This window comes from Antechinus flavipes, chromosome 3 (assembly GCF_016432865.1).
Source record: "Antechinus flavipes isolate AdamAnt ecotype Samford, QLD, Australia chromosome 3, AdamAnt_v2, whole genome shotgun sequence".
Classification (NCBI taxonomy): Eukaryota; Metazoa; Chordata; class Mammalia; order Dasyuromorphia; family Dasyuridae; genus Antechinus; species Antechinus flavipes.
This window is the reverse complement of record NC_067400.1, coordinates 322,190,642-322,203,052: the sequence shown is the minus strand read 5'-3', so window position 1 is coordinate 322,203,052 and position 12,411 is coordinate 322,190,642. Positions and strand designations below refer to the sequence as shown.

General features: G+C 34.6%; 1 protein-coding gene across 6 annotated transcripts in view; it reads left to right on the top strand.

The window, feature by feature from the left end:
- The window catches only part of LRCH3 (leucine rich repeats and calponin homology domain containing 3), a 156,609-nt gene extending 144,198 nt beyond the window's left edge, over positions 1 to 12,411 (top strand). For 4 of the 6 annotated variants that reach the window (XM_051985491.1, XM_051985488.1, XM_051985490.1 and 1 more), the window contains one exon: positions 3,261 to 6,597. In XM_051985491.1, coding sequence (XP_051841451.1) covers positions 3,261 to 3,464 — 204 coding nt within the window. In that variant the 3' untranslated portion in view covers positions 3,465 to 6,597. Of the gene's footprint in view, positions 1 to 3,260; positions 6,598 to 6,742 lie in introns of those variants that run through there. The other 2 variants (XM_051985492.1, XM_051985489.1) reach the window with 1 other exon arrangement.

Below are 12,411 nucleotides of genomic sequence, written 5' to 3'. Positions count from 1 at the left end.
TTAAATTAAATTAATTCCTATTTCTATATTTTGACCAGCGGTTATCACTATAGAAAGCCTTATTCTTATGTGTTTGTTATTAAATACTTTATATATGCTGTGGCTCACCCCTACTCCTTATTCTTTTCACAGATATATAACCAGTTAGGTTAAATATTGTTTTTACAACTTTGGTCTCTCTTTAATCATGTTCTAACAGCATCTCTCTCTCTCTCTCTCTCTCTCTAGAGAGAAATCAAAGTTAGGTCACACATTCTTCTGGGGCTCAGTGGTTTACAATTTGTCTTTTATAGCAAATCTGCTAGATCACAGCAGATTCCTAGATACATGGAAGCTGTAATAGAGAGGGAGGGAGGGAGGGAGGGAGGGAGGGAGGGAGAGAGAGAGAGAGAGAAGAGAGAGAGAGAGAGAGAGAGAGAGAGAGAGAGAGAGAGAGATTTATAATATATATATATTAGAAAAGCTCTCATTAAGAAAATTATTTTTTATAAATGTATTTTAATGTTTCTTTCTTCTTCTTGTTAGTTGCCTGCTATTTTTGACAGTTGTTACTAAGGGTTATTAGCAATATTTCTTTGTTACTGTTAGTTTGCAAAGGGAAAACATGCTGATCAAACCAAGTATTCTCAGCTGCTTCTAGAAGAGTTTTATTGTATATTGATATTAGTCGTAATTCATCAAAACATGTTACTAAATGATCAAGGATTCCCAGCCACAAATCTTTCTCAATCAATGTGGGAGTTGGGCTTTTGGCGAAGTTGGATGCTTTATCAGTTATCTTTTGAAAGGACTGAATTTTCAGGTCATTTTGAATATATTTTAGTCATCCAAACTCAAAGTAATTCTTTTGAGTTGATATGAGTACATTAAAGGAACAGAATTATAGCTCTCACCAAGCTTATTCACATCCTGAATTGAACTCAGATAAAATCTGTCCAGATAAACACTATAAGATAGGAGAACAAAATAGATTCCAGTTCTTTGACTTCATCTTGACTTTGAATCAAATGAAAAAGTACAGAAGAGGACCTGTCATTTTTTTTTTATCTCAACTTTGTGCTCATCTTCAAATGAACTGTTTGTTAAACAGTAATAAAAGATGCCTTATACTAATTCTTACTCTGAAGAAGAGCTCTTTAAAGATAGTAGAATAAGCCAATATGAAAACTCTCACCTACTTAATAAATTAGATCTCCCAGAGCTCTTTATTCTCTTAAAACTTGGCTCCTTTATCTGCCCCTCTAGCTGTCTATCTTAGCACCAAAGAACTGTTTACTATTATTGATGTTGGAAGAATGATCATGGTCTGCAGAGTTAAAGATCTGTTTTTAAAATGTTTGTATTTTAAACAGGTAAATGATTTTATTTGTAAATTTGTAAGAATATATCACCATTTATGTATTCATGTTCCCTGTTCTTCAGTAGCTTTCATTGGTTAGTCTTTCTGAAATATATTGAATTTTACAATAGTAAGAAGTCTTGTCATATTAAATCATATATCTATTTTTCCTTTTTCCCATTTCTGCCTCATTTGACTTGAATAGAAAGTAAACCTCCATTTGGTTTAATATATTAAAGTTTTCAAGTTGATATATATGTAGATGTAGATATCTATGCATTTGTGTGTATGTATACACATATATTCTATGTAAGAAGTTTTGTCAATTGTCAATTCCCAAGAAAATTTATCATTTTTAACCCATTAATTTCATTCATTTAATTAATATCTTAAATTCTTCATCTGTAAGAAAAATGGGTTTAGCTATCTGTGATCTTTAGGGAGGGTCCAATAAATAGCTTTCTAGTTCTAGTGTTCTGTGATTGTCTGATTCTAGATAAGTGATTTTAGTTATAATAGCCCTGATCTCCCAGTGAGGAAGTAAATTGATTTTTGGCCATGTGCTAATGGCTCACACACATGTAGTAAATTACATAAATTACATACCATTGATTTTGTAATACTTTGAAGAGGCAACATGGCATGACAGATAAAACTAAGTAACTAAGTAAAACGAGTTCAAATCGTGCTTCCGAGGTAGATAATATATTATCTGTCCTTAGTACCTACATCACATGATTGTTATGAAGTTAAAATTAGATAATGTATGTAAAGTGCTTTGCAAACATTATATGTGTGTGTGTGTATGATAGGTATGTATGTTGAGATAAAGAGGAATATAGAAATCCCAGTGAAGAAACTCCCTCCACTAAAACAAATCAAGTATTCTTCAATATGGTTCTAGAAAGTTTTTCAGAGAACTGAGTGTATATTAGAGCCCAATTGAGCCTAAATCTTTATACTGAGGCATGCTATCTTACTGGTTCTGTCTATTCCATGAATAAAACACTGCATCTCAGCTCCAAGCATATTCTCTAGATGTCCAGCATCTCAATAATTCTGTCCTCTGCTCCAACTGTTGACACCTCTGGTTTCCTATAAATTTCAGATAAAATCCCATCTTTTATGGGAAGCCTTTCCTCTTTAATTCCAGTGATTTCCCTTTATTATCTATTTTTTTTGTTGTGCATATAGTTTGTTTTGTAGCTATTCTTTTACATATTGCATTCCCTCACGCCTTACCCGCCCTCCCAGTTAGATTCTAAGCTCCTAGAAAATCTTGCCTCTTTTTGTACCCCCAGCACTTAGCATAGTGCCTGGAACTTAATAGATGCTTGATAAATGCTTATTGATTAATAATATCTGCTACTCTATGCTATATCTCAAGGCACTTATATAAATGTCAGTTTGATTTGATTTGATCTCCATATCTCTTGATTGCCTTATTGTCTCATACCTAGCTGTCCACTAGGGCTTCAGTTTTTCTTTCTCCAGAATACCTTGCCTACTACCCAATCTATTTGTTAATTCCTTCCAGAAACCATTTCTTATAATAAAAAAAAAAAAAGCAAGAAAGGATAGCTACAGCCTTCTATAGGCCCCAGTAGACACAAACCTCATTTAGTGTAAAAGGATTATATATAGTTTGCAAATTATATCCTTCGTGTCCATAAGTTTGAAATAAGCCATGTTTACTCTGTTCATTTATAAAATCAGACCTGAGCAATTATAGAGATTTTTTAAAATGCTTATTTTTTAATTTTTTCATTTGCATGCAACTATAAAAAAATTGTTATTATGTGTATATTTGGAGGTATAACTGATATGGTTTCATGATTTAATTCTGCACTAAAGTCTGTATTTCTGATCCACTGACTTTGTTTTTCTGTCTGTTTTCCTTTCCTGCTCACACTTTGGACAGGACAATCTTTGTTCCCCTTCAGACATCCTTCAGCTAAACCTCAGCGTTAAAAGGACTGTTGAAACACTTCTTTCTCTTGGGGCACATTCAGAAGAATCCTCTTTTATCTCCTTATCTGCCCAGCTTCTGGGCTTTGTGGCATTTTACTGTACTTTAATGCTCTCGCTCTGTATGTTTTACAACTGGATTTTTCCCTCTAGCTAAAAAATAGTCTTCTATGTGTCTGGCACATTTCATGTTCATATCTGCTGAATAAGAATTAGAGAATATCTTTTTTTTATAGTGAATATCTCCATTTTCCTGACCCCATGTCCTTTGTTTAGTATTAGAAGTGCCATAGACACTTTTATGATATAAATTTTTAGTTCATTTTTAGACTAAAAGATTTAAAGATCTTAACTCCCAAAAGACAGGCACCAATTATGTTTACAGGCAACCTATATAACCCATGGCAATAAAATGTTTTTCCTTATAAAACATCATTGTGATAGCATACTAACCACCAGTAAATGTCATGACACCATTTCCTAAATTATATCTAGCTGATTTCTAGCTTTCTCCTGATCCAAGTCAACAAAACTACTTTGTTAGGTTTCCACACCTAAAAATTAAGACAATTCTTCTATTTGTATCTACAGATAACACATATTATTTGTTGTCTCTGTATTTAGAAGACAGCAAGATTTAATTTTGGCAAAAATTCAAATAAATATATTTTTCTATATATTTGCTTTCTATGTAAACCACTATTTTAAGCCCATCATATAAATTAAAAATGTGAGTCAATAGGCAAGACAGTTTAACTGAGTCTATTTTCTTCTGCATTGGGCTTAAAAAAGTGAAAATGTTTGGATATTTTGCTGATCCAGACTTTCTCTATTCATTATCCTGAACCAAGATCTATTTCTGCCTCCTTGGAATACAGACAGGAGCTTATGACATTTGTGAAAAACATTAGAGCTCTTTGTTAAGTATCATGTGAGGCAGATGTTATCCCATTGGGCATCCTTATTATAGAGAAGAATGGCACGTAAGTTCTTTTCCTTTTAGGCAGCAGACTCTGCTTTAAGTGGGAAGCAGGGAACTTGAATTCATCCCTGAAAAATTTTTAACATTTTTTCTTTAAACTCAACTGATGAAAATATTAAAAGCACTACCTCATAACTAAGCTTAGATCATAGCTGTCATAGAATGCATTCCTGAACATTTACCTCAGTCACTCTCATGAGCTCTTTTATTAAAACTTAGACCATATGAGAATGAGGAAGAGAAAATATTTCAATGAAGAAAAGATAGCTGTTTTTTTGCCTATATGGCACTCTTGTTTGAGATCTGACATTCTGCCTTTCCTCTTTGTTAGATAGGACAGTTATTGAGTGAAGGAATTTGCCATTAGATAGCTGCTTTGTATTGTTGACAACCAACCACAGAAATATATTTGGCTGTTTAGGGTTCTTCTGTAAATAATGAAGATGAGACGGTGCCTTCCTTCCTATTTTTAAAAGCATTTTATAACTTGTGATGTTGGGTGACTGAGATATTGATAATCCTAGCAGTTTTTTTCTCCTTAAAAAACCAAAAAAAATCCCTTAATTGTAATTATTTGTTTTATTACATTTTGCATGTAATTTTGGCCTTAAGGGCATTGGAGGAAAAAAGTACATTATCTGAATACATAAGTGTAAACTTTCAGCACTGATTCTATAGGAGAGGAGCCCCCAGGATAATTGACTCCATTGAGAAAGGTGCCTTCCTACTTGGGAAAAATGTCTGATCTGAGAAGAAAACACTATAGAGAAACTTGTCCTAGATTTTAATTCATCTACTTATAGATATATACAAATCTTCTAATTTTACAACACTATTAGGTATCTTGTTTTGCCACCAAAAAAAAAGCCTACTAAATCAGAAACATAATTTAAATAGCACAAATATTATTAACTGCCATGGAAGTAAATGTTATATTTTTAATTACAACTCTTTATTAAGTACAACTTTTACAAAAATTCTTATTAATAATCTTGAAAAATGAGTGCCTGTGAAAATTAAACAAATGAATGCACAAGAAAACTACCTTTTTTCATTTATAAATGCACTTATATTGTCAGTGGAGCCAGATATTTTCCTTGTGTTCTTTTCAATGTTGTGTGCACCCCATATTCTTGCTCAAGCAATTTAGGCATATAGTTAAACTTTCTTGATTAGGATTCCTCTAGTTTGTGAGGAGAGGCTCGAAAGTACTAAGAGAAGTTTTCTATTGAATTCATAGGGAAAGAGCTTGCTAATTACAGGTATTTTGGAAACAGAACTGAACAAGGTATTTAAACTCCTAAGCCCTCCTTAGGTATATATGTACAAATAAACTATTGACTATTAACCTCAAATTGTTTTCAGAAATTTGTTATCCATGTCCCTTATAAGATAATGTTTTGCTAATTTAGTTCTAGTAATTATACACATAATTATACACTACAAAAATACAGTTAGAACAATAACAAAAAGCTTCTATAATTCAAACTTTTCCCTAATTCAGCTTAATCTCCTGCATTCCCCATTCCCCCCATTAATCTTAAAAAGAATTTATCATAAATGAATGAGTTTAAGGCCCAAGAGCTAAAACTCTTACCTCTTTCGTTTCTCAAAGTAGCAAATCCCAAGTTTCCAAATATGCAGATGAGAGATGGTCTACCTCATGCTCATTGCTCCCTGACTTGTCAGAATTGTTAGGTGAGCATCTCTGATATACCTGACACATAGTTTCCAAAGCATCCCCTTGTAGTGCATTAAGGGACAGTGTGGTGTAGTGGTAGGGTTCCTGGCTCTGGGACCAGAGGACCAGAGTTCTGCCTCTGCTAATCACCACCCATGTGACCCTGGGCAAGTCACTTAAGTCTCCCTGAGTCTCAGTTTTCTCATCTGTAAAATGAGGAGTTGGATTAGAGGACCTCTAAGGTCCCTTCCTAGTCTAGGGCTTTAATTGAATGATCTCTTCTAGGGTCTTAGCAAATTGTCAGCTTAAAGTTGATTTTCTCTTTCAGGTATCTATTGTTATATTTGGATCTTTGTCATTTAAAAAAAAAAGTGGTATCGTTTCTTCCATTTCCACTATCCTCTACTCTGTAATAATTTTCTTAGAAAAAAGTATGAGAGTTGTTGGTTTTCAGTCCTCTCTAGATGTACTCTATGCATTAAGTTTTGCTGTTTAATAAAATTACTGTTATTGGAACATAGTATGTAATGATGGATCTATATTTAGTCTGTATAGTTATCCCTCTTAATCTATTAAAATAAATTCATTATGATGAATACTTAGTTGTAAGATACTCCATGCATTTGATTTTGTGTATTTTAGTTGATTTTTTTCTTAACATTCCACCTTTCAGTGGTAAGTGGGCAGGATTGTTCCATTTTGTTTTATTTTCTAACCTCATTCCATTTTCTTTTCTTTCACTTTTTTTTTCTGTTATGTTATCCCCTTTCAGGAGCAATTATGTTTGCCTCTCCATATTTTAGAAGAAAAAGGTTTGACCCAGGTAGCAGTGACCGTCCAGGCCCTCCTTGAACTTGCCCCACCCAAGCAACAGCAACACCAGTTGTCTGCTGTGTAAAGACTCCCAGGACCCTGAGGGTTTGTCTTGGCCAAGCAGAAGAGAGAGGTGATGGGACGACCACTGCAGGCATCTGTTGTTTTTTTTTTTTACAGTGTTTATGGGTGTGTCTTCTTAAAAGGGAATATCTCCAGAATTCCTGACTGGAATGTTGTGCTTCATTTCTCCATTTTTGGGGAGATTATGCCATTTGATTTTGAGGAATACTCTGGCCTCCCTTAGAGTACACTTTATTTGGTCCTGTGGGAGGATTATTGTTGAACTAGAATTACCAGCCCAAATGCATCATTCAACTTTGTCTTAATGTACAATGGGTTACTTTAAGATAGCCAGTAGAGTTGCCTCACAGGAAGAGTTTGATCCCATTAAGATACAATCATGGTAACTTGTTATCCTCTTCCATAAGTCCTACAAAAAGAATAAGTATTAACTTTCTACTTCAGTGTTCCATCATTTGTCTTTCAATAAGGTCACACATGAAAATTAAAATTAGACTAAAAGTCATGTTATGGCATATCAAAGCCAAAACAAAAAAATAGTACAGTGTAATTCATGATAAGGGTACATAGATGAGTCCATTCCAAAGCATCTGCATATAATACAGAAGGTAAATTATAACTTTTCCTAAGCCCAGTGAACTAGGTTTGCCCACCTCTTGTCTTCATGTCCACTTGTTGTCCAGACTTGGTAGGAAAAAGTTCTGACTCTGATTTGCCTAGAGTCTTTGATCCTTTTTTTGCTGAACAACCAGATGATGTAGATCTTTGCAAACAGCTTCTAAATTCTTTAGGCTTTACAAAGAAAGGTCACTACACCATTATTCTCATCCCCATTTTCTCTCAGAGCCATCATCTTTTCATTACAATTACTACAACATTAGGTGACAGACAACAAGGCAAACTTTACTCCCCAAGTCTTCAAGATAACAGAATGCCTTAAAAAGAAAAGAAGAAAAACTAAAGAAAAAGTCTTCAGTTCCTTGTTAGGTCTAAGCTTGTGCTCATTTCCCTACCTGAATTTAGTTATGGCCATCTTAGAAGGATGGACTGGGAAATCTACTGAGAAACAGCACCTTACATAGAAAGATCACCGAATACGAAGGCTTAGGTTTGAGTCTCAGGCCTTCTACTAGCATTGTGGCCATGGCCAAAACACTCACCTTGCTGAGTCTCAGTTTCCTCATCTGTAAAAGGAAGAAGTTGGATTAGATAATATCTATGTTTTCTTCTCACACTAACATTCACTGAGCCTGCTCACCTGTCCTCATGACAGCTCCTTGTTTTGAAGTCACTGAAGAAGAAACCATTCAGAGAACCATCAGCTAGAGGCTTCAGCTTGACCCATTCTCCACTTTTTACATTAACCTCACTGCCAGCTCTCTCCAAAGTTAGATCTTTCATCATTAGCTGTCTCTAAACTGAGTGAATAGGATTGGGAAGGGATAAGAAACCATTGATTTGGATTCTTTGGTGCCAGCGTGAGATTTCACTTAAATGGCACAGACCTCTTTGGGTCTGCCTCTGCTCGCATCCTACAGGAGTCTTAGCTTTGTGTTTCTCCACAGGCTCTCCCAAGGGCCTTGCCGTTGCCCTTGGGGCAGTTGTTGGCTCTCTGATCCTCTGCCATCACTCATATCCTAGATAGTGTTCTGATGCCATTTCTTATGCATGAAAGTATTCTTGACAGTATGTCACAGGGTGGTCTCCACAGCATTCCCAGGATCAGAGACCCTGGGTCTGAGGCCCAGCTGTGCCATCACTTGTGTGACCTCTGACAAGTCACTTCGCCCTGAATCTCAACAGCCCTCTGCAAACTGTACAAATTGAAGCAGCTGACTCCTAGGATCCCCTCCAGCTCAAATACTTTTTTTCTAGGATAGAAATTTGAAGCTCCACAATGTGGTCTAGATCAGGTTTAAAATGAAATAACTATTCATATTCTGTGATATGGTGGAGTCTCATTCTGAGTTCAAACTACACCTAATTGGTGGCAGATAGGTGCAGCAGTGTTCTGGAGGTTCTTAGGGATGAACAATAGTAGAGCAAGTATGGTTGAAGCCAGACCTTATCACTTCCAGGAATCCATACAAAATCACCAACCATGTAACTTAAAACTTAGCATGATGCTCGTGTGAATTTTGATTGTCTGCTAACAAACTCTTACAACCAGATATAAAGAGGACTATAATATTTAAATAAAATTTTGATTTTAATTAAAATTTAAATAAAAATGTTTAAATGCAGACAACACTGGAACCTAAAAACCTATATGGTCAATCTCTGCTCCCATACTCTCAGACTCATATTAAAGAGTAACCTACTAGAGTAGAAACAACACTGTTTGGCATTGAAAGATCTGGGTTCAAATTTTGGCTCACTACCCTACCACCTCTATGACTTTTGAAAATTCACTTCACTGCTCATCTGGAAGATGAGCATCTTCATCTATAAAATGAAGGGATGGTTCTTTCCAACTCTAAATGCTGTGCTCCTGGTTGAAAAGAGGTACCTCAAACAATGTCTCAGCTAACCATTTATTTAACATAAAATAGACATGAACTTATTGCAGCTTCTCATTGTATTTAAAGTGAGGGAGGAATTTTTTCTAGCTCCCTCAGTTTTTTTGGTTGTAATCATGAAAAGAAAAATGTCAAATGTGTATTGAATTTTATTTTTCTTGTCAAAAGCAAGAGTCAGTCATGTTTTTGTTTTCTTATTACAGCATTTTGGTGTATGCTGTTTAATCTGGCTTGGAGGGGGACTTCATATTCAGAAGAAATAGGAATATGCTTATCATTTCCCTTACAGCTTTTTTTTTTTTAAAAAAAGCACAACTAATTAAATAACTAATCATCTCTGTTACTTTTAGAAGCTCCAGAGTTTCTGGCAATATGTGCTTATCCAGATGAATTCTAATGGTTCTATAAAAAATGAACTTTTAAAACAGCTATAGGAATGAAGGAAAATGTGGACATTTGAAAGTCTTTTTTTTAAAAAATAATTACAATGAAAGAGCTTAATAAAGCATTTTCATTTGGTTATTTCAGAAAATGATGTAAACGTGTAATTAGTAAAGGAATTTTTAAAACATTGTCATATATTTGTATGTCTGTAAATACATTCCATCATTTCTAAGAAGTATAAATATGTCAATATCATGTATGTTATTTTAAATTACCTATATGTTGCCATTAGTGTAAACTAGCACATTGATATCAAAATAAAAACTTGAAACACTTAAGTAGCATGAAATAAAGACTGATTTGAAAATATACCATACATAACTTCCTTCACAGAGGTGAGTGGCAAAAAATGTTTTAAATTCCAAAAATCCCACAAGGCCTTAGTGTTAAGTATTTAACATTCAAAACAGAATATAGAGAATATTGTTATTGGTGTATATGAAGCCTGGTCAAACTGTTTGCATTGACAAACCAAGGAGAGACTATTGTCAGGACTTTACTGTGTCATTGTTCTCTGATGACTGAATGGTCCCACGTGATCAAATCAAGGCAACCTAATCAGCCTTGAAATCTCCTTCCTTTGGCTAGCCACTTAAAGGTTATGACTTAAGGGTTCTGTTTGTCAAAATATCTCAAATGTTGACTTACCAAAGCATCTTTTCTCTCTTATCTGACTTATTTTTAAAACCATTTAAAAAATTTTTTCTCTTTTTTTATACAACAAAGGAGTCTTCAGAAGCTACTTTACAAAGAGAAATAACCTTTTTAGGTCTCTAGATTTCTTCCATTTGGTTTAGAAATACATACCCAGGATTCAGCAGCAATGCATCTTCCAGAAGAATATATTCTCATATAAGCAGTACCTCTTCCAGAAGGTTGTATATATTTTGTATTACAGATGGCCATAGGAAAATGTTCCATTGCCCCAGAATGTTATGAGCTGAAAACACATGCCATAAAGGCACCAAGCAGAAGCTGCTGAGAGGAAATTGGAAAAGGCTTGAACAACATTATATCAATAAGGAGAGGGGTAAAGAAATTTCATTTATCAGCAAGAACTGCCTGAAGCTGAATGGGAGCAGCTTGCTGGGTAGGAGGTTGCATTATTAAAGAAGTAATTCGTTATTAAACTTCTACCACATTTTACCAATAATTTTTTTTCCCCTTCCATCCTGTTTAACTCTCAAAGTATGTTTGAAATGTTCTCTCTGTCACTTTCCACCAACACAATTCTACACAAATACAAATTTTCCCTTATGCCAAATGCATACAGTTGTCAAGCAAAACAAAGTTATTGGCCATATCTGAGAATGCATTTCTGGTTCTATCCCTCTCCTCTGTCACCTTTCTACCAAAAGAAAGAACAGAAATCATAAATGCTTGTAGCTTCAAAATCCTAAAGTCTTTAACAGTTGTTTCCCTTTTCATTACACATAAATTGTTTTGATTCTTGTTCACCTCACTCTGCATCAGTTCATACAAGTTTTTGTGTATTCCTCTGAATATCTTTTTCCTTGTTTCTTGTGGCACAATAAAATTACTTTGAATTTGAAATCTGTTCAGCCATTCCCCAGTTGACAATTGTTTTCTTTCTTTCCAGTTCTTTGCCAAGAACAAGTGCTGTTATAAGTATTCTCATATAAAGAAGCTCTTTCACTCTATCCCTGAACTCCCAGAATTACATAATAGTATTATTAGCACTGTGTCAGAGGATTTGTAGAGTTTAGTGATTTGGGAAATAAAGTTTCTCCCCCCCCCCCTTTAGTGGTTGAGCCAATTGATATCACCAACAATGCATTAGTTTGCCTGTGATCTCATGATCCTTCCAACAACTGTTGTCAAAATAATGGATGTGATTGAATCTGAGTTGTTTGGTTTTCATTTTATTACTAATGATTTAGATTATGTTTTCCACATATTTGTGGATAGATTACATTTCTTCTTTTGTGAACTTCCTCTTCCTCTCCTTTCACCAGCTGTTAATGATGATCAGTCACTGAATCAACATTAATTAAGCATCGGCCTAGTATGTGCCAGGCACTGTGCTAAATGCTAGGGTTACAAAGAACAGCAAAAGATAGTTCGCAATCAACTAGGACAAGACAACGTAGTCTAAATAAAAGGGGTGAGATATGAGACGGGGAAGGTGGTGAATTCCACAATGTGTCTATTATTGCTTGGCCATCTCCTTATATGGAGAGCTTCTGGAAGAAGTTCTGTGATTTCCTTACTCTCCAATAAGAGAAAAGGAAACTAGCTGAAAAGAGAATCTTATTTTCAATGTATTTTTACCTCTAAGATGAGCATACCAACTGGTGATGATTGTTTGGATGATGATGGAGAAAATGCTAATGTGCATTAAATGTTAAACTGTCAGGAGTACATTCTTTTTGAGAACTAGTTAAAGTTTACATCATTCTTCAGTACACCACTGTATGTAAATAGCGATTCCATATCCCGGATATTAGATTTGCTGTGAAGATCTTTTTCAAAATTGTTAATAAAATGATTGTAATTGCATATAGTTTGTATAAAAACTTTAATAGATTATGTAATTAAAATTACTCATTTTATCTTTTTT